Below are 23,960 nucleotides of genomic sequence, written 5' to 3' on the forward strand. Positions count from 1 at the left end.
TCGAGTTTGAACCTTCTCTTCCATCGCCGGCCACTGTCGCCATTATGAAATCTGAGACACGTTGTAGTATCCAACAATTTACTGCAAATTTACTTAACAAGGCCTCAGTAAAAATAAAAGAAAAAACTAGTGTACCGTAAAGTCACAAATACTAATACATACGTTTTCTACTTTTCACACCATAATTCGAACATCATAACAGGAGTAGCGGTAGAACTTTTATACTGAGCCCACAGACCTTGTGACCCTGCTTATTTAGACAGAGGCAAATTTCACGAAAGCTTTTTTTACGATTTAGCGTATCCCACCTGGATTCTGAATAATGCTGTCAGATAATAAAAAGGTAATTACCATTTAAATAGCGAAAAAAGAAAATGGCTAACGAAATGCAGTTACCTCATTACAGTAAATCAGAAGTCGCCAAAAATATTGGGGGATAAACAACATCAAATTGCATTTCATTCTGCCAATACTCTCCGTAGCTCCCTTAGTAAAAACAAAACTGGGAAAATTGAGGAAAAGATGAAGACGGGGTATACGTCATCGTTTGTACCACCTGCAATTTGGCTGACGTGGGGAGACCGGAAGAAACCACGAACGAAGCAACGGGGAACACAAAAGATCCGTTAATGTTAATATGAGAAAATGCAATAGCCACATATCCGTGGAATTTCGACCACAGAACGAAACTTAAGAGCCAGCTTTCATACTAAAGCAATGCAGAAAGCACCGCAGGGTTGTGAGGGGGTGCCGATGAACTGAATGCCAACGACGGCTAGAAAAAATCTTTTGATGCTTCAGATAAGACACATGCTAGCCACGTTCTTAGAGAAACTAAACTCACCAGATTCATCAGGCAATCTAATATAATACAGACTTATTCCTTGAACTGATGGAGAGCCAAACACCTGACTTAATAAATAAAGAAAAATAAGTGAAATTAAGATATATATAAATAAAAGTAAGTAAATGAAAAATAATGACCTTCGTGACCCACAACCATGGTCAACGTTCCCCGTTAAGCAACTGATTGGCAGCAGCACAACTTCAACAAACCAGGTTGGTCAAATAGTCAGGAGATCAAGCGAGAACCTGATATGAATAATTATCTGTCCTTATGGAGATTTTGACCTAGTTTTACTCCCTCAGAAGATGAGGCCAGCAGTCCGTCCTCCTGACGCTTAAGGATTTTAAGTTTACTTTGAACAATGTACCAAGACTTACACAGAAGAAAAAGCTCTTATGTTATCCTCGACAACAACAACAACAACAACAATAATAATAATAATAATAATAATAATAATAATAATAATAATAATAATAATAATAATAATTTACCTGCTGATTTGCAACTTCGGCATCGATAAGGGAGAATACGTCAGTGATGGTGTAGGAGTTGATGGTGGTGGTCGGTGGCTTGCTAGTAGCTTTGCCTAGTGGGTTGTATCTATTCAGAAAAAATGAATAAGTATTAAGACATTTAATTTCACGTATGCATGTATATTTACATATTGATATAAGTCTATGCAATAAATACTTTCATTATCTATCAGTGAACCATTGTTCTCTGTACGGAGTATTGGATAGTTTTTATGACAAAGAAAAAGAAATTATATGAAACAATAATCCTTTAAATAGAACTCTCTATCGATGTGGCAAACAAAATGGCACAAGAAAATACGTTTTACTTCATATTCTTAGAATACACTTTGTCTATATAAACTCACTAATAATTCCAGTTACAGCAGTTAAACTGGTGGTTATGTTAACATGAAAAGAACTGATACCAAATATCTCAATTTTCGTTGCACTCGTAGGAAAGCGTAGTCCCTATTTGGCTTAAAAATTATTAATTTAGGTATTTCGACCACCATTTAGAGTTCATTTTATGGCAAATATCGAGTAAATATTTATTCAGGAGATGAAACCTATTCGAGTGGAACAAGCCCACAGGGGCCATTGACTTAGAATTCAAGCTTCCAAAGAATATGTTAGTGCGAATTCTTTTACAATGAAGAGACAGAGGAAGGCATGCCCGCCCAAAGCAAAATAGCTAATAATAAAGAATTATACATGTAAAAGTAATAAAGGAGGATAGAAAATGTAGAAATGCCATACTTGTATGCTCGTCAGATGAATCTTACAAAGAGTTACTGTTTTCATTCAACTGCCGATTATGGCTTTTTAAATGACGCTCGACTTCTCTTTTATACCTACAAATTAAAGGAATATTGGCTAAATGAACGTTTGACTTCAATTTTGTACTAACATATCTAAAGAATACTGGCTGCTTAGACGTCTGTCTTTCATTTTGCACCAGATGCTAAAAGATTATGAATTGCTTGAACAGTTAACTGTAATGTTGCATCAACACACGAAAAGAATTTTGGCTGCTTCGACGTTTGACTTCTTCTTTGCACCAACATATCAAAGTCACATTGGTTGCATGGTAGTTTGACTTCATCCATTTTGCACCCACATAAAAGAATATTAGCTGCTTTTACCTTTGAACTTAATTTTTCACCAACACCTGAAGAGGAACATTTGCTACTTGGAAGTTTGACACATTCTGTAAAAGCGGAAGAATATTGGTTGTTTGGACGTTTGAATTCTATTATGTACTAATATATTAAAAATATATTTGTTGCTTGGAGTTTAACTGCAACGTTGCACCAACATATTAAAATACAGTAAAATTCTGAAAGATGCCTGAAAACTATCTAGCACGGCATCGCCTTACAAAGTTACATTTCGGAACAGGGTAGTACACAACGGTTCCTAATTTGTTGTTTTTACAATACCTACAGTTGCATTTAACAACTGCAATTGATTGCAGCATGTTTTGGTTATTTCAGATAACATTGGCTTTATGCTAGTACAAGTCCTTTCCTCTCGGTACCCCGTAAGTGTGTAAGGCGTTAAAGGGCATAAAAGACCTGGTGTGAGGATTTCTCGGCTCATCCAATCAGCTGAGAAGAAAACGTTTCGGTAATTCTTGCTATTTTACAAGACCAACCCTCCGCTTTTATTAAGGCATGGAAACGGCACGAGTTAATAAAATCCAATATTGCATCCTTAGTATTCAAAACCCCACCTGCAGCAGATGAAGTCGATCTTGGGGGTGAAGGCATCGCGAAGCCCTTTGCAATGTCCTCCTCCGAGGTCGGGCAGGAAGTCCACGTCGACGGAGCAGTTGTTGCCGAGCATGCAATATCCAGTGCCGTTGATGCAACTGGAAACACCCTGGATGACGAACAAACCTGAAATTGCAAGTCACGAATGAGTTTCAAAGGAATGGGAGACTTAGCCACGACCTCGCCATTGCAACTTCAGTGGTTATAATGATAAAATTGATAACAATATTCTTGTTATCATCGGAATTTGTATTTCCATCTTTAGGAATAGTATTGGCAGTAATCATAAATAACGTATCCAGGATTATAATATATGGTAGTAAAAGATTCTACAGCATCAGTGATAGGTATGTTAGAATACAGATGCCAAATATAACAATAATCAAAACATTAATAAAGAATTGCAATGTAACGCTCATGCGTGAACTTTAGGAAATTTATAAATAAAGAAAAATACACGCTTACCCATATCTTTGCTCGTACCTGCAGTCAAATTGTATTACAAACAAAATCAAACCGTTCACACTGACCTGGATCTACTATCGGCTTAGAAACCGCAGGTGAGCAGCCGAAGAGCATTAGTAGTACTAGCAGAAAGCATCCACCAATCAAGAGTTTCTGGCCAGCCATTGCCTGTCAAAAAGGCGAAGTCACGTCAATAAAATTATCCGCCTGTAAGTTTATCTCTATATCCATCTATCCCACACAATGAGACCATAACTGCATGTTAGGAAAAACCACTTGACCCATTTTGAGAAAGATATGTTATTTCCTCTGTTGATTTATGCCGTGAACTGTGTATCTGATGGTCAGTCGAGGGTGTTGGTTCACAGGCAAGGTGGGAAAGGCCATGGGGTTAGCAACTTCATCCAAAAAGACTAGGTAAGAACAGGAAGGTCAACATCCTTTGAAGCCACCTCTCCTAAAGGGAAAAGGTGCAAAGTTTTCTGTCGTTTAGGTACCAGAAAGGTACTGCCTTTCGGTTTCTCGGCAAGTCATCAGGGATCAGGTTACTGAACCAATATAAGACTGTACTTAGCAAACATGAGCCGAGCGCTGCAACAATCAGTCCCGGAGCCCACTTTGGCCAATTGCACTTTCCGAAAGTGGGCGGCTGGGTCGTCACATCCCCAAGCCTTATAAGAACAAGGACCATTTTCCTCTAAAACGGGGTGGCTCCAGAGATATAAATAAATATTCATAACTATTTGCATAACGCATGCGTGAGAGCAATATTTATTCACTCATTGACTATTTAATAAACAGATGCTTCAGATCTATGAATGCTTGTAACATGCCAGGAGATACTTGACATACAAAAAAGGTTTCGGCAAACGAAATGTCTCTTGACATTCAAGAAGGCTTTTGAAAACTAAATAAACCTTGACACACATATGAGCTCCAGTGGCCGGATTGTATTTTGACATGTGAACAGGAGGCTTCTGATTGATAAATACAATTTTTACTTATAAGTGGGCTATTGAATTACAGGCGGACTTTTGACACGAAAAAATGTTTAACCTATAAATAGGTTCTGATGTGTGCGGACGACGTTTTGCCATTCATTATTTTGATTTATAAATGGACTTTAATATATTTATGTATATGTATGTATATATATATATATATATATATATATATATATATATATATATATATATATATATATATATATATTGGAACTTTCTAATAAAAATATGCTCTCCTGACTTTTAATTGGGTTTTCACTTCTACAGGGTGTATTGATATATAATCGTTCCTTTGATACGTAAGTAGTCTTTACTTGCATTTGCACAGGAATTCACAGACATATAAATGACTTCTTGAGACATAAATAGACTGTTAACGTATATAAAAAATTTTAAAATGCGTTTATGAATGGGCCTGTGACTTACAAATGACTTAAAAATGTTCTACTGGGATTCAAACTTGTTCAAACTTTCAAGCACCTGGTTAAAAGCTAACACTCGAACTCCGCGTGAACTGTTAGCTCGAGATCCCGACCAAGACGTTGTTTTCCTTTGGAAGATGTGATGCTCAGCCGCCGTCAGGACTCTGGACTGGTCGGCGGCCATCTCTCTCTTTCTCTCAGTTTCTCTGGAGAGATGTGGGTCGAGTGAGGTGGTGGAGGGCGTTGTTGGATGGGAGGGAAGGAGAAGAACTGAGGAAATGGAGTATCACGAGAGGGAAGGGACGAGGAGGTTCACGAGCGAAGGAGGGAGGAGTAGGGCCTTCTGGGAGGGAGAAGGAAGAGGAGGAGGAAGACGATCAGATGGTGGAGAGGAAGAGAACGAAAGGAAGTTAAGGAGAAAAGAGGGAAAAGAGTTAAGGAAGTAAGGAAGGGAGGAGGACGGAATAAAAGTAAGATTTTCTCTTGTAATAGGCAATATCTCCATATTTTTTTTTTGTCTGATATAATATCACTCCTCAAAAATGCGTTCATTATGGTCCCCTGTGATGAAGAAATTATACTTTCTTCCACTTCACTCTTCAGTCCGTTCTACAGATGTTTCCTTTGCAAATTAATGGTCTTTACGCCCGTTCCATAAAGATGTATGGACATTATGAACTATAGCAATCGTCAAATAAAACCCATCTTTAGGGCATTTGAACCCTTCCGGAATCTAATTTTTCTGTTAATCATTTCCGTTTTCGTAAAATATTTTAATATGATAAAAATAATATGGAAATAAAAACCACCTTTATTACAAATAAACCCTTCATTTTTCCGTTAAATATTTTCGAACAACCAAAGAAAGGCTGACACACTTACTAACAACAATGGCCGTTTTCGCAGATGCCTTGAGGCCCGCTCATGCGTCTCTTCTCCTTGTTTGTTCAGTATTGACATATTCCCAAAATTTATATTTCTAAAAGTGTTTGTGATTGTCAGCTTCTCTAATCTTTGTACCGAAAAGATGGATATGATCTGTTTTACGTAGTTTCAGTAAAAGAAAAAAAGTAGGAACTTTGGAAAGAAGAGCTGAAATTGAAAGACCTTAATTGTATTTACAAATTGGGTTGTGCAATAATCCAATGGAATGCTGAAATATTAATTTATCATTAGCCAAGCTACAACCATAGCTTGTAAAGCAGAATGCCACAAGTCCAGTGACTCCATTATGGAAAGCAACCCAGTAAAAAAAAAAAAAAAAAACTATCCTTCGTTCTGGCGTCGATGGAATGTTGTTCTCCTCTCAGAATGTCAACAGCCTCTGGGGGATCCTAATGTCTTGGACGAGATTCCTCGAAGAGGTGGTTTTTTCTTCCCAATAAAGATCATTTCAAAGGCCACTGTCGCCTTGCGTTTCTGTCCAGGACGAATTGACGCAATTTACATAAAGCCCCTTTTTTCGCTTCCTTCTTATTGGCTTCATTTACGGCTTGGATCTGTGCTGGCTTACAGAAGGTGGCTTAATTACAACGAATTTGTGCGTGCTACTCGCTTCACAGAGCGTAGCAATCCTATTCTGCAAGGGTGCTAAGCTGTCACAATGATGGGAAACTCATTCCCTTTACCGTTAGATTCTTCCTGGATTGATGCCTCTGTCTTTCAGAGATGCTTCGAAATCTACCCTAGACCACTTGGCGACTTGGAGAGGGAAACAGACAGACAGATGACTACATGACGATGTTATCCAAGACACTGAGAGAGAGAGAGAGAGAGAGAGAGAGAGAGAGAGAGAGAGAGAGAGAGAGAGAGAGAGATTTTGGATTATGTTACGTTTTAGCTTCAAGGGTTACTGGAAAAATAGAGAGAATATCCTAAAAACATGTTGATAAATGTATAATACTGCAAGTTTTCATAATACTATACTGACTTGAGTAAAAACGCTGCTATTGAGAGAGAGAGAGAGAGAGAGAGAGAGAGAGAGAGAGAGAGAGAGAGAGAAGACTGATCCACAATACTGTTCACCGTGAATACACTGATGACCATCCCGGAGGCGTACAAAACTGCACGATTATCAACCGGCTAGAACCCGTATCCAGCACGGCGAATTCTTTCTTTTTTCTTTCCATTCACAGACTGCTTCTTCTTCTAACAACAATAATTTCGCTCAAGCCTCTTCATATTTTTATGCCTGTTCTGTTAATAACGTCAGTGAAGGTCTTATTTTTAAAAAACGGAGTGGAAGATAAAAGATTGGTCAAAATAGTTCTGGCAGTCGTATATTCTGAACCAGCTACACATCTTAGTCGAGTTATTCCCTAATATATTTTTTCGTCGTTTTATGTGGCATTTGGTAACAATATTACAAGACTTTTTTTTTTAACTGGGTGACTGTTAACATTCACTGGGCATGCGTTTCAACTGAACCAGCCACATGTTTAGATCTAGTTTTTTTTTTCCCCATAGATATCTCGGGGAATCAGTACCACCAAAATACAATTTTTCATACTCAGGTCTTTCTTACCAATAAATATCTTGACAAGGTGGTAAAGATGATTGTAGGAATTCAGGGATACAAGACTAATTAGCATGCCTATCATTATGTACGATAGGGTTTTGACTGATTCAGTATGACAGACGACAAGACTGACAGGGGAAGAGCAGTGTAGCTTTACACAGGGAGGGTAGTGTGATAAGTTTGAAGATAATGGAAGATAACCTGCAAGCTGGCCTCCAAAAATGCCTAAGATAGAACATAAAAATAAGATGTGAAGGGTGCAGAGGATGTATAATTTGGAATATAATTGGTTAAAAGTAACAACAACTTTTGAGACGGGGAATGACGCATATGTTTGAACATTTTGATGGAAGACGAGCAGGCTAGGTGTATATAAGGGACTAAGACGAATGGGGGATGTCTCCATGAATATGTTAAATCTATAAGAAGTGACAGGAGAAATAAAGATAAAGAAAATGTAGGCAAAGGGGTTGCTGGCATAAGGTTCTCTCTCTCTCTCTCTCAATTATCATTCATGTATAAGGGTGTTATACTGGTTGCTCTTCTATATGTATAAGTTTTGATAAATTCACCCACAAAGTGTATACATTTTGTAAGAGTGATCTAAGCTATTTATATCGTGCAAGCATTGTGAAAATGTGTTTTACTATTTTCCGTTGAAGAAGGTAAGCTTCTTACTTGATATGTTTTGTAATGTTATTGTGATAAAGAATTATTATTTTGATAAGAGGTGGATAATATCTCTTTTAGTGAATTCTAATGTCTTGCTGCGAACTGTATCTTACTAAGTGCAAATAATTGTGACTTGGTAGTGTTGTCTTTGAGGAAGTTTTAGAAAGACGTGAGTTTAGCCTTTTTTTTTTTTTATAAAAGTGAAGGTAATCTTTTGAAAGACTGATATAATCTTTAAACATATTTTTGTCTTAGTGAAATTGCTGTTGGTAGATTCCAGAGAATACTTATATGGATTGCAGTCAGTAATATTTTAGTGAACACTTGTGTTGGGTTTAATTAATCAGGTATGTTTAAAACTTGAGTGAAAGTTAATGGTTTGAATTTTACTTAACCAAATTGCTTTCTTGATAAATTAAAGTTTTGTGAATTAATCTTGAATAAGAAATACTTAAATCTTACACTGTTGTCAAGTAATTAGTAAATCTTTTTGAGATTATGAACTCTGCTATTACTTTTGAACTTAGAAATAAATTTGTCTGTTTAAAGTTTTAAAAACACAGTGTTTCATTTTGACCACCAGTGATTAGAGAAATTCATAAATGTGTACAAGGTAAGTGATATATCTGTCTAGTTCTCCTTTATCAAAGTGGAATAGAACCAAGGAAAAAAGTCAAGAGTACTTTAGTTTTACCAGACCACTGAGCTGATTAACAGCTCTCCTAGGGCTGGCATGAGGGATTAGGCTTATTTTACATGGCTAAGAACTAATTGATTACTTAGCAACGGGACCTACAGCTTATTGTGGAATCCGAACAACATTAAGGCGAGAAATGAATTTCTATCACCAGAAATAAATTCCTCTGACTCTTCATTAGAACCAAGGAAACTGTTATAGTGTTTGTTGAAGTGATGCCCATTTTCTCCTAATCTGTTTATAGCTTATTAGTTGTTACCTCATCCATAACTTGATAAAGTTAGATTGATTTTTTCCAAGTGATAAGCAAGTTTTATGGGATCACTGTACCTTTAGAGTATATTCAGTCTTAATATTTTTGTTATGAGGTTTCAAGTGTCTGGCTGAAGTGAGGTAACTTTTTGGTCTTATTATCTGTGTAATAACCAGGTACTCGATCACTTCGTGACATAATATATATATATATATATATATGTGTGTGTGTGTGTGTGTGTGTGTGTGTGTGTGCTTATATGGATACATGAACGCACGCTTGTATACAAGAACTTGAAAGGGTGAAAAACGCGGAGGCAGATAGAAGCGGAAAAGATGGGCGTGTGTAAAGGTCTACCATAGTGTTTTTAGGATGATTCTGTTACGTGGCAAAATTGGATGGTGACAGTTGGTGTAAATTGTACAATTCAAGAGTGTTATGGGGAAGGAGAGGAAGACTAGAAAGGGCTGGATGTGTGGTATAAGAGAAGTACAGGCCAGGAAGGGCCTTAATTACCAAGAAGCGTGCGAATGCATGTAAGATTGAGGTGAATGGCGCGATGTATGTAGCGGGGTTTGACGCTCTGATGATGAGACTTCTATGCAAGTGTATGGCATAGCTATTTGGGTTCATCCACCAATCAGCAGTTAAAAGTATGAATACGGTGGTAACCGTTGCGCTGTTTACTCTCTGCAACCAACCCATTACAAGAAACGGCTGATACTGAAATAAATATATATATATATATATATATATATATATATATATATATATATAGATATATATATATATATATACATATGTGTGTATATATATATATATATATATATATATATATATATATATATATAATTAATTAAGGATGTAATCAATATACAATCATGCTCAGAACAGAAATAAATTTGACTGTTATCGGGATCGAAGCCGGGGTCTTTCAACTGAGGGACCTGGGTTCGATCCTGATGTGAGTCACAAATTTATATAAATAAATAAATATATAAATATATATGTATATATACGTATGTGTACATATATATATATATATATATATATATATATATATATATATATATATATATATATATATATATATATATACATATACATATACAGAAAGATAACTCAACATGAAATGCACGCAACTCATTCATTAACATTACTGTTGAACATACTACCATCAAGTCAACAAAACCACAACAAAATTTATGTTTCATTCCAAAACACACAAGAAGCGAAAACCCCAAACAAAAGAAGAGGCCCTTTTCTTTGTTCTCTCTCACCTTATAACACACTTTCGTCCAAAGTTCGAGTGGTGCGAAAAGTGACGCGGTTTAGCCAGTTGAGGAAGTCAGAATTGGGTGTCTTGGCTTTTTTTTTCTTCTTCTTCTTCTTCTTCCAATGATGCATAATCATTATAAAATCTTATTGTCAATGTCTCATTTTTTATTTCTAAAATAAAGTATTAGAAACAAGATGGACGGCCCATGACTACTTTAGCAAATACTTTCATACATTTTTATGAGATTCAATGGTTAGACAATTATAGTCCTGTATGAATTTGTAACTTACCTTATAATATTTATTTTCGAACAAAAAATGATGCAATAGGAATGTTTAACTGTATGAATTCATTTTACGTGTAATATTAAATTATGGAAGAAGCAAACATGGGGACGTTCCGGTTTTGGATTTGTGAATAACGGAAACTGCCCATCTTAACAAGGAATCTGACAACCCACTTCCTTCAATTTTTGAGGCGGAAGTGTTTCCAGGAAGAGGCTAAATAATATCGGTACCCTTATTATCTTATTTCCTTTAAGGACATGACTTTTTAAAAGAAATTCTTCAACACTAATGGTTACACGGAGAGGTTATTTTTGCAGAAAAGTAAAGATAAACGAATTGTCATGTAATATATTTAAGATGTCCTCACATATCAAACAAAATAATCAATATACTGGAAGTAAAAACAACATGGATGAGATCCAACAAAATTCAAATATGTTAACAACCTACATTTTTTTATATATAATTTTCGACGCGGCAGTTTAATTAAGTTTCAGGAATCGTTCACCTGAGAGCCGTGCCCATTGGTTCAGAACAAATCCGTGCGTTCGAAATATGTGGAAATTCAGTCAGAACTGTTGCCTATCAAAGCTTTTAAGCACCGAGTTTGTGCAAACACCTTCTTACCACTCGTAGGCCGCCGGCCCCCTCCCCCTAAGCCTTCTCTACAAGAGAACATTGTTGTGGCTATTGTATTATTGAATTTGAGTGTTTCTGATTTTAGTATTTTGTGTAAAGCTAGGTTTAAAACAAATACATGGTTTTAATAAAGACTTTACACACATAAAACCATACCTAGCTAAAATGTAGATAACTTTGCCTTTAACAAAACATTTTATTTTCACATATTCCTAATGTTCCAATGAATTACCTTTTAAATTTTCTTAGATTATTATTATTATTATTATTATTATTATTATTATTATTATTATTAAGTAAAAGGCAAATGTCCTTTATTGGAACCTTGGGCAAGAATAAAACTCACATAATCCAATAAATCAGGCAAAATAAACTTGAAAGGACGGCATGTTGAACGTTCATTATTTTCGAAGTACTCGATGGTGTCCTTGCTGCAAAAAGATTGGGAGATACCCGTGCAGTAAATATAGTTATTGGAGTAGACGTAAAAGCTCTTAAACTGGAACTGACGAGTCGTTAAAGAACATGATGATAATGATTATAATGATTTTAACCATCTTCATACTATAACATGATGCTTTCCAAGCACAGCAGGACTTCCTACAAGGAGTCGACAGTTGTTGTTGTTGTTCAGATTGAACAGGGATTTATACCAACACGGGCTCTTGCTACTGGGGCAGGCTGTAAGTGACTTGACCTGGAACGGCTGAATTGAACTAAATATAGAATTTAGACCAAAGGCCAAGCACTGCGACCTATGAGGTCATTCAACGCTGAAACGGAAATTGACAGTAAAAGGTTTGAAAGGTTTAAGAGGAGGAAAACCTCGTAGTTGCACTATGAATCAACTGTTAGAAGAGAGTGGAAAGTAAGATGGAAGAAAGAGAATATGAAAGGAAGTACAGTAATGAAAAGTGAACGAAAGGGGTTACAGCTAGGGGTCGAAGGCACGCTGCAAAAGAAACTCAAGAATCCCTACAGTGCACCGCATGAGGTGCACTGACGACACTATCCCCCTACGGGATGGAACGGTTGAAGAAGCATGAGGTAGACCTCAGAGCTTTCGATTATCATGGTGCTAGAATTGTGTAAGTCATGTTGCTTAACAAGCAAAGGAGCAGACTTCGAAGACTTCTCCGACTTAAATGAACCAGGAAATAATTTCATTACTTAAAAGAGAATAAACTTAAGATCAAACGTTAGTTTCGGCAAAGAAGCGTCAAACATTAAACATTCCGAAGATGAAATCTCAATTATTTTCAGATGATATGAATTCGGTTTAAACAAAAGAACTAAGACACCTTATCCGACGTTACTTTCCAGCTAATGAATGTTAAATTCGTAGCATAACATTAAGCCAACATAACCTATCTAGCCACATTGTTAGACCGATGTAACTACTGCCTTGAAAGATTGTACACTCACGCCGGACTCAAGGCCGAAAAATCATAAACATGCATTAATCCCAAGCGGTGTGCTCCAAGCGGTAATGGGCTCTAATGAAGTACGAACGCCAACAGAATCCGGCAGTTAGGCCGATTTTACACTAGCCTACATCTTATTATACTCTTTAAGTCATATGGTCATAATCTAGTATATTGTACATACAGTATTATTCTTCAGATAACAGCCATAATGTCATAATCTAGTATACTGTATTGTATGTACAGTATCATTCTTCAGATAACAGTCATATGGTGAAGATGAGTTTAAAGTATTATCACTAGTAGTAGTGGTAGTGGTACAACGGCTCTTCTCTAAACCGACGTCCTCTTCTTTTTCCTCTTCAAAAAACGTCAGGTACAGAGTGATGTTCGAGTTGCACTTCCGGAAACGTGCGACTTCCTTGAGAAGCTCTTCTCACGATTCCGTCAGTTTTCGTGACGTTTGCCCACGCAGCTACTAGTGCTCCATTTAATAAGAGTAAAATAATAGTAATGAGGAGTGAAGATCGCAATTTTCCGTTTTGTCAGAATATAAGAAATCTATATAATATGACAGAAAAAAGACTGAGGATTTTAACTCATCGCATTATTCATAATTTTATGAAGTCACAATAATAATAATAATAATAATAATAATAATAATAATAATAATAATAATAATAATAATAATAATAATAATAATAATAATAAGTATTTAGCGCTATTTCAAAACAACAACAACAACAACAACAATAATAATAATAATAATAATAATAATAATAATAATAATAATAATAATAATAATAATAATAATAATAATAATAATATAAAAAGTAATGATATAGAATTTAGCACAAACATTGTTTGAAACCTCTCCATAAAAAGCGATTTAAAGTACTGTACTTCAGTTATGGCGTCTGTATGTTTGCACATGCACGTTTGCGTGGGCTTCTTAATAGGGCTAGGGTTCAGAAATAATAACGTAACTCAGCGCTGGTGAGAGAGAGAGAGAGAGAGAGAGAGAGAGATTCTTCTGCGAGAAATACCAAAGAATACTGAATAATAGGCCTAATAAGGTTCCAAAAACGTAAATACAAAAGGCAAATAAAAAAATGATTCGTAGTCAAAATAAGACTGATTACAATGTACATCTGGTTTCCTTTTGAATTGGGATATTATTAGTCTGTTAAATTGATAATATAAACTGAAAATCTACAGCGCTTCCGGTAAATGTTGGGAAAACTCGTCAAGGTTAAAATCTCAACATTAAAAACTCGTAACTTATGCACATCAAATTCAGTTAAATTCAGTCATATTAGTAATAGGTATTTCACAGGCGAGTTGACAGATTAACAGATCTGAGCGGCGTGGCCTGCTTTTATTTAAATGAGATGCATGGACTTGATTTCCCGGTCAATGGATCTAGATTGATTCAAGGAGGATACTTCTACATATTGAATAGAATAGAATAGAATTTAGGCCAAAGGCCAAGCGCTGGGACCTATGAGGTCATTCAGAGCCAAAACGGAAATTGTCAGCAAAAAGGTTTGGAAGATGTAACAAGAGGGAAACCTCGCAGTTACGCTGTGAATCAGTTGTTAGGAGAAGGTAGAAAGTAAGATGGAAGGAAGAGAATATGAACGGAAGTACAGTAAAAGTAATGAAAGGGGTTGCAATTAGGGTCCGAAGGGACGCTGAAAAGAACCTTAAGTAATGTCTACAGTGCACCGCATCAGGTGCACTGACAGCACTACCCCCCAACGGGAACTTCTACATATTCTCAAGAATTAGCCGCGATTTATTTATCCAACAACCATATACCTGTTCTTAGAAAAGCAAATACCTAATTTACTTTCCGCTGCATTTAAAAGGGTGACTCCAAAGGCTAACGTTACCATTCCAGTGTTCTGCAAATATAGTGGAAAGATGTTCTCAAAAGGAAGGCCTTCTCAACCTTCGATAGGGCTTACTGGATTTGAAAAATTACAGGATATCCAACTTCGCTGTTTCAGTCAACAGAGACCCAAATTCATTTGCTTTACTTCTTCTACGTTTAACGTACTTTTTCCCATTTTTTATACGTGGTAAGCACGATGCCTTCTTTTGAAGGACTTTGATTTGGCGTTGGGGTAGACCGTAGCCTCGATCGGCTGCCTTATCGATAGAAAATCGAGCCGAAGAAAAAGTAATTTAGAATAACTCCTGATCTATGAGATCCCATAAATAAATAAATAAATAAATAAATATAATATAAATATATATATATATATATATATATATATATATATATATATATATATATATATATATATATATATATATAGAGAGAGAGAGAGAGAGAGAGAGAGAGAGAGAGAGAGAGAGAGAGAGAGAGAGATTTTGTTTTAATCAATTTATTGCGCATTGGCGTCAGACATTTAAGTACATGGTGACAGTATTAGTAATTACATCTATATGGAAATTAACGTATACAATAGAATTCATATGGAGTACAACAATGGCCTAGCTCTAGTAGAGAGAGAGAGAGAGAGAGAGAGATCTACTTGTCACTTTTTTAACAGATACATTATGTAATTGTAAGAGCCACAATGCTCTCTTAAATTAACTTCCTGAATTCTTCGCCTTTTTGTATACGCTTGTCACTAAAAAGCCTCAGATACAAGTACAAACAATATGAAGAAATTCTGCTACTCAGGTCGGTTAGGCGACCTCGTTTTGATACGCCGGATGTGGATTCGAACCTCGCTACGGACGCCAGAATTTCTTCATATTCTTTGCATTTGAACCGGGGCTTTGTAGTAACTAGCGTATCTAAAAAGTGTGAATTCGAGAAGTTGAGAGGGCATTGTGGATATTACAATTATATATATATATATATATATATATATATATATATATATATATATATATATATATATATATATATATATATTATATTATATTATATTTATATACTATATATATATATATACATATATATATATATATATATATATATATATATATATATATATATATATATATATATATATATATATACATATATACTGCATATATATACATACAGAGAGAGAGAGAGAGAGAGAGAGAGAGAGAGACTGCAGAGCACTCAGCCAGCCTCGCCAAATTTCCCTTAACACGAATCGCAACGGAATACTTTCTTTTTCTCCAGACCCATTCAAATGACATACAAATCTTCCAGGGAGAAACGTATCCCCTTACGGTAATAACGAGTTCCGGAGGGGGGTTTTTCCCACCGCGGGACAACCGGCGCAGCGCCTCGCTACTCCTTGTACCAGGCGTGGAGTGGCTTGGACGAGGAACAGCTGCAGACGGAGGAAGCAAATTCTCATCCTTGAGGAAAGTTGTGGTCGTCGCTGATTTTAACCACAGGAACTTTCTGAGCGTCTGACGGAGGAATATTGCTCTGTTCTGCCTCCATCGGGAAGGTGTCTGATTTTTGGTAGGATCATTAGCTTGGAAATGCTACTGGAAAATAATCACTCGTGGTTTGTTGGGGTGGTTGGGGAGTATGTTAATATTTCCGTCTGGAACTTATTACTATTTTGCTGCAACATCATTCATCTGAAAAATCATCCCCTACCAAGGATAAAGGCGGTAAGAAGAGGATTGTTCAACGGAAAAATTACGAAGCTTTCACTATGACTGATTGTCTGTATTGATTTGTACGAAATCATTCACCTGCAAAAGCTACGGAACAATGCACTGACTTTTGTGAATTCGGAATGCTAATAGTCTCTGTACGGGACGGTGGTATATGATTTTGCTTGCATCGAATCGTACAGAAAAAATTATCAAGTTTTCGCTACGATGGAAGTGACTTCTGGATTCTGATCGCGTTATCAACCAGGAAGCTTTAACCGAGCCATTCTTTGCTTTGTGTCATGGGGCGATTTCCCTAGATATTTGTTTCAAGATTTCTCGCACACTACAAAAGACAAATGTACGTGGTGACAGGATTTTTTCCTTTCATATACGACAAGGTGCCAACAGTCATCGTAACAGACAATGTTGATGGTTAGTTTTCAGGTAAAAGATTTTGAATTTTGTAAACGTTTCTCTGGAAAACCAGAGGAAATATGCCATGAAGTCAGTGTTCTAATACAGAATATAATCACTAATCACCGAACGCATTCATTTTGAACGAATATTTTTGTGTGTCTGATGAGCTAGTTTTGCGTGAGACGAAACAAAATGAACAACAGACGAGGAGAGAAGTATCTGATGAATGGTTTCCCACTGGCTGAGTGAGAATCACCTCTTCGAGGTCTTTTTTAAAAATCATATTACAGCGTATATTTTCCCAAATTACTAATCGTTCACGTATGTTAATCAACCTTTTCTTTAACTGCTTTCTCTCCATCACAACTGTGATCCACACTAGTCGCCTAATAAGCAGATACATAAATTCAATTCTTAGGTCAGCAGGCAAAAATGCCGCCCCTTCCTCGTCCCGCAAGAGAAAGACAGTAGAGGAACCTGACACAGATTGCACTAAAGAGGTTGTAACTGATTCTGGAAAGAGAGAGAGAGAGAGAGAGAGAGAGAGAGAGAGAGAGAGAGAGAGAGAGAGAGAGAATGAACTTACTGCAGACGGCACCATGGTTTCCATGAATATTACTGTACGGCAAAGACGGCAACATTTAGGACTAGTATAATATTACTTTATATATAAAAATCTAATACTTTATAGGACTATATAAAAAATAAATATATATATATATATATATATATATATATATATATATATATATATATATATATATATATATATATATATATATATATATATATATATATATATATATATATTCAACATGACACATTAAATTGCAAGTCGTCACTTTAGTTACAACCATAAAAGAAGCTTTCTGACGCAAGGAAATAACTTGCTCGACCTCCTTCCAGCGCACCCATACAAGTATGTCTCATTTACTCAGCTGATAAAGAACCTGTTTGTTGCGCCCATAAACAGTAGCATAAAAATAAATTACATCGGCTACTGCCAATCTGATGACTCTTGGAATTCATTACGGGGCATTACTGTTCGTATCAGACCTTTAGTCTGTGATTTCATGAAAGATTTTTTTTTTATTGCAAAGTGGGGTATTCAACTTATCACCGTTCTTCATAAACCTAAATCCACACAAGCATGAAGTGACGTCACTCTTTTGAGAAACTAGAATCGTCAGTCCTTTGTTCCCGTAAGACCTAAATCCGCTATATATGAAGAAACGCCGTTGTAAATAGGATGCCATCGTCGCGCATCATTCCAGATCTCATAGTGATGTCACGTTCACCCGAATCTCCTCAAAACTGGACGCCCTGTAGGAATGTGGACTGGCGTCGAAGGTGCAATTTTATTATTACGACTAACTGACGTCACTGTGGCTTCGATGGACTTGATTACTCTCGTGTGGATGGTGGCCTAGCTGTCTATCTGATGGTTTCTCAGGCTTGTTCAGTATGAATACATAATAATAGTGATGACGGTTATAAGGATAATAATTCTGTACCTCCCATCTGGCAGTTCAGTTTTACCGCAAGTGACAATGTGAACCAAGTCAACCATTTATTATCATTATTATTAATATTCATGATGTGCACACATATACATGAAATAAGACAAATTAACGCCATTGACTTGCAATCAAATTTTCCCACGCATATAAGAGAGACTGACCTGAAAATGTACCCAAATATACCGTGTGGAAAGACAAGTGACAAACAAGAATGGGTGCCAAGGCGTAAAAGACAGTCCAAAAATCAACGGGCCCTTTGTTCATTTGAAAGATGCACCATCGATTGCTGATTCAATGAAAGTTTTAGCTGGCGTCACGGGAACATCCCATCCTAAAAGAAAAAAAGGTTTGATGTTATTGTTTCTTCTATCTCGTCTGGGCTTTGGTGTAATAGGTTGCCCGTCCCACCGATCTTTACATTACAAAGAAAAAAAATCTCGTTTGACCCCAAACTGGAAGCTACTTGACCTATGACACCATTTCCTGCACCATTTTTTTTATTTAAAGCCGTTACATCCGTTTCATATTTTAGTAAACCTTAAGTGACAATACATGTTGGGAGAAGTGTTTATGTGACGGAGAATACCTAAAAGCTCGAGTAAAGGAAAATCCTATTCTGTAATAGGAAAGATTTTTATGGCATCGTTTAATAAAAGAAATTTACGCTCATGCTGTTTATGGAAACTTCCTTTGAGATCAATTTGAGATTCAATCTTTTAAAAATTGCATATTCCTAATAGTCTATTTAGAATAAAAAAAATCCTCAGTATTCTTTTTTTTTTTCAGGGGTAAGCTACATCCGTTAGACTGAGATTATCTTTTGATATGATGAAGAGACCGGGCGGGCAAATTACACTCAATCAAATATGGTCTTTGCAAGTGATGGAAGCAGAAAAAAATAATAAAAAATTCGGAACTAATGAAATTTTCTTTTAAGGCAATGTTATTTAGAAGCGAAAACTGCTCGAAAAATCTACTAATAAGCATTATTTCTCAAATGTGTTTAAAAGAGAGACACAGAGGACATTACCCTGTCGTACCCTCACGGTAATTGTAATTTAGAATAGAAAATACATTTCAGGCCGAAGGCTAAGCGCTGAGACTTATGAGGTCATTTAACGCTGAAACGGAAATTGAGAGTACTGTAAAAGGTTACAAAAGTGTAACAGGATGAAAACCTCGCAGTTGCACTATGAAACAATTTTAGGAGAGGGTGCAAAGTAAGATGGAAGAAAGACTATGAATGGAGGTACAGTAAAAGGAATGAAAGGGGTTGCAGCTAGGGGCCGAAGGGACGCTGCAGATAATCTTAAGAAATGCCTACAGCGCACCGCGCGTGAGGTGTACTGACGGTACTACACCCCCTACGGGGGCAATTGTAATTTAATTACCGGTAACCAAATTGCTCGTTTATTTATCTCTCATATTCGCTGAAGTGCAACGCTTTGGGTTTTCTCCAAACCAGCCAATCATATTTGGGATTTCTCTTCCCCCTCCCCCAATTCTCTCTCTCTCTCTCTCTCTCTCTCTCTGTTGCTCATTGGTATCATTCTAGGAAACTAAGTTCGCTCCCCAGGGCCTGGTGATGGAAAGAACGCCATGGGCGTGTACCTTATAAATCAACTATGCCTATGCTGATGTAAGCAGTGAATTATGTACCAGGTAGTTAGTCGTTTGATGTGAGTCAGCCATACTCCGTCAAAATATATAGCAAAATATCATAGTTAACAACGAGAGGCCCTCCACGAGGCAATCCTCACCCTACCGGTGTTGAACGATTTGTAGCGTGTTGAAAATCTCCCTCACCAACATTTGCCACATCTTGAAATGAGGACCGCTCCGAGAATCAACATCCGTCTGGCCCCACTCGCGTCACAGAGTCGCCTCAAAAACTTCAATTTTATTTACGACCCTCAAGAATTCGTCAGCCTTGTCAGGCAAGGAGTCAGTTGGATCGCCGCTATCTTTACAACGAGTTATTTTATGATCATTGCCTTCAAGAGCAGTCCATTTTTATCTAATACAATTTTTATTCTTGTTATTGTGTAATCAAATAGCTGAAAAGGGGTATCCTAACTCACCCCAGGATGATTGATGAAAATATTGTAAAATATACATTCAACAAGAAAAGATTCGATAAATAAACCATTATATATATATATATATATATATATATATATATATATATATATATATATATATATATATATATATCTGTGTATACACACACACAACACACACACACACACACACATATATATATATATATATATATATATATATATATATATATATATATATATATATATATATGTGTGTGTGTGTGTGTGTGTGTGTGTGTGTGTGTGTGTAGACATAAATATATAAAGTTGCATGTGTCAGTTTCAACACTAGTTTTCATTGGTTCCCAAATAATAATAATAATAATAATAATAATAATAATAATAATAATAATAATAATAATAATAATAATAATAACATAGTCTCAAGAATTACTTCTATCCTGTCAACTTTACATCGGTAAATAAACAAATGAAAAACAAATTCTTTGTTGAAGGGTTAATGTACGATCAAGAAGCCACCATTACGGTGACAATGTTCTTTTTTCGGTGGTCCTGAGCTGGCTATGATTGCCGAAGGGGTACTCCTAGCCATTCTCTCTCTCTCTCTCTCTCTCTCTCTCTCTCTCTCTCTCTCTCTCTCTCATTTTTTAAATAGAAAAACAATAAACTGCCTGAAATCATCACTGAACAATAACAGAAATAAACAGAAATATGACACATAATTCATAAATTTTAAAATATCATGTGTATACCGTAATCTCAACCTGAAATTGTTGGTAGCCAACGTGAGACGATGTGGCTGATTCTCTAGTCTCCCAAATAGTTTCTCACCATTAACGTTACTTTATCTAATCTCTCTCTCTCTCACTCTCTCAGCAGATAAATGCTAACCGGTTTAACGCAGGAAAAAAAAAATTGAGGCAAAATTCTGTTAATACTTCCTCCCATTTGAAAGGACGAATCGTCGATTTTAAATTGAAAATCAAAATTCAGGTTTGTGTTGTAAAGCTACATTAAACTTCAATTTTTCCTTATGCTTCACCACTGGAAAAATGTAAACATTTTCCGATGGCTGGAAAACCTTTAAATGAAGCTCATGTCTAACCCTATTTTCCGCAGGATGGTTTCTTAAAACTAAGTGATTCGTCCTTTAAGCACAGTTTTCTTGGTTAAGTGTAAATTTCCCTACGTAGACCTAACAAGAGTAATCAATTCATAAGCCTGTAACCGCAACAACTATAAAATTATTTGCAAACTTAAACTTTTTTCTTCACCTCACGCAGACTGATTTTCTATTTCCATGTAATATACCTTGATCATATTATTAGTATTATCATTATTATTATTAATGCATACTCATAAAGAATAAGCCTGATCAAGGTCTAGCGACCTTGGCCTAACAAGGTATTAACCCGTTAAGCAGTAATCCCATTAATTAACTACCAACATGTGGAAAGAAGAAAACCACAAGTACAACATATATTCGAAAATAATGAACAAGTACATGAACCTACAAGCAGGTTTAGGCTATACTGTACACACACATAGGAAATAATTTATAATCGTCCCTTCACCCATATCGAGGAGTAGCGGTTCGCTCGTGGGTGAAAAGTTGCCCCTGTCACACTGCCATGTAACCTAGCGTTGTCCATTTTCGCGTAGTGCTGGTTTTTTCCCCGTTCCTTTATCAAAAGTCCGTTAAGCTATGGGTGTTTGGTGCACGCTGTCATTGTAGTTACTCTACTGTACATTCATCATAGAAACCTATGTGCACTGCACAAATTTTGGCTTAGTCGACTGTAGCAATCTCATTTTCTAAAATTTTGAACAGCTCGGAATTTTCTATGCCTATTACACATGTGTGTGTCCAGGTGCAACGCAAAATAAATGCATAGACAGATAAAGCTACTTTTCTCTTAGTTCACAAAATTGCTTTACATCTCAACTCACCTAGTGTTATGAAATCCCGTCCACTAATTAAAATGTCCTGAAGAATGTCCAAAATCTTTTCAGCTTAGCCTTGGAACTGTGGAAATGCAATTTTGAGTTTGGTGACCTCTTCCCGGCGCACGCACTCTCAACACACGCACACAAGGACGCGTGCACGCACACATACACACACTCGATCTTAACGAGTAGTCGTCTTTCTTCTGGTTCGCCCAGTGTTGTGGAGTAGCGGCCTCGCGTCACCACCGCCGAAGCTCCCCGCCGATACTGACACAGTCAAGAGACTCAAGAATTACAAGAAGCGTTTTCTCAAGCGCTCCTTCTCGCGATTTAACGAAGTTGCCGCTCTTCGTTTACGTTTTCGGCGTGCTAGGACCAGCATTTTCTTCTTTCAGAGTTGCTGAAGACTATGCCGCCACTGCTCGCTCGTTTTTCTCGTAGCTGGAAAACCGTTAGGCGAAAACGTTATCTAATTGCCCTGCGCCTTCATTCAAAGCATTGCTTTTACATTTTGGTGGGGCGAAATTTGTCTCTATGGCATGATCACAGTGGGTATGAGAATCCCGTTCTTTTCATGAGGATGGGGAGCTAAATGGCAGTAATTTTAAGACATAGCACTCCTCTGCACCTGTTAGCGGCATCTGGCAACATTTATGGCGGCAGCAGTAGCAGCGCACTGGTCTGTGATGGTCACTTCGTTCGAGATCTTCATAAAGTTTCAGTTTCTTCTACTCTATAGATTTCTGTGGTCCACTTGTCTGTCATGATCGTTGGAAACCCACCTTGATATAACTTGAACAAATAATGTCCACCCATACCGTGAAAAAAGTTTCGTGGTATAGGCTGAAATTTGGTATGGTCGTGTAAGAATAATTATTACTGTACTTTGGCTACAAAGCAGGCTTTCATTTTTCCTAAATAAAAGCAAAGATGGGCACATTAAAACAACGTTAACTATTTCACTCAATTTACTTTTCCGCACTTTAAAGTACTGCCAATGATTATTGAGCTTGAAATCATTCGCACTTCCTTCAATTCGACAGAAAAATATATTTTTAGTAAGAAAGCCGAAATGCAACACATTATAGGAAAATGGCAACTTATTCGTAATGGAAAACAGTAGCATCTGCGTTCCAAAAATGAAACTTGTAAAAGCTTAATAAGGTGGAAATGTCTGCTACTTCCACAAATGCGGAAGTAAATATCTACCAACGATATTACCACGTACACACGGGAGCTACAGGTGAATGCACTGTCTTGGCCGCACAGAATCAAACTTCATTTGGAGATTCGAGTTGATACAGAAAAGATTCTCTCTCTCTCTCTCTCTCTCTCTCTCTCTCTCTCTCTCTCTCTCTCTCTCTCTCTCTCCAGTTAATACCGTAAAAACGTTTCTTATTTTATCACAGGGCTTCGGCATCCTAAGTATAGGGTGCCCCTTATTTTTCAAAATGCCTGTGTGAGTTTGGGACTGAATATACAGGAATTTAGGTAAAACTTCTCTTTCCTCTTTCATGACAGTCTTCCTGAATAACCCTGAAATATTCCATGATCCAGCCAAATTTACACACACACACACACGCATATATATATATATATATATATATATATAT

At 36.6% G+C, this 23,960-nt stretch overlaps 1 protein-coding gene across 2 annotated transcripts in view; it reads right to left on the reverse strand.

Annotated features, from left to right (window-relative positions):
* LOC136825506 (uncharacterized) overlaps nucleotides 1-22,619 on the reverse strand; it is a 34,449-nt gene extending 11,830 nt beyond the window's left edge. The window contains exons 1-4 of one of the 2 annotated variants that reach the window (XM_067082070.1): nucleotides 22,351-22,619; nucleotides 3,665-3,767; nucleotides 3,095-3,260; nucleotides 1,339-1,447 (exon numbers count right to left, since the gene is read on the reverse strand). In XM_067082070.1, the coding sequence (XP_066938171.1) occupies nucleotides 1,339-1,447; nucleotides 3,095-3,260; nucleotides 3,665-3,764 (375 nt within the window). In that variant the 5' untranslated portion in view covers nucleotides 3,765-3,767; nucleotides 22,351-22,619. The remainder of the gene's footprint in view (nucleotides 1-1,338; nucleotides 1,448-3,094; nucleotides 3,261-3,664; nucleotides 3,768-22,350) is intronic. The other variant, XM_067082069.1, reaches the window with a different exon arrangement.
* Nucleotides 22,620-23,960: the final 1,341 nt, after the last annotated feature.

Source organism: Macrobrachium rosenbergii, chromosome 37, assembly GCF_040412425.1.
Source record: "Macrobrachium rosenbergii isolate ZJJX-2024 chromosome 37, ASM4041242v1, whole genome shotgun sequence".
NCBI classification, from domain to species: Eukaryota; Metazoa; Arthropoda; class Malacostraca; order Decapoda; family Palaemonidae; genus Macrobrachium; species Macrobrachium rosenbergii.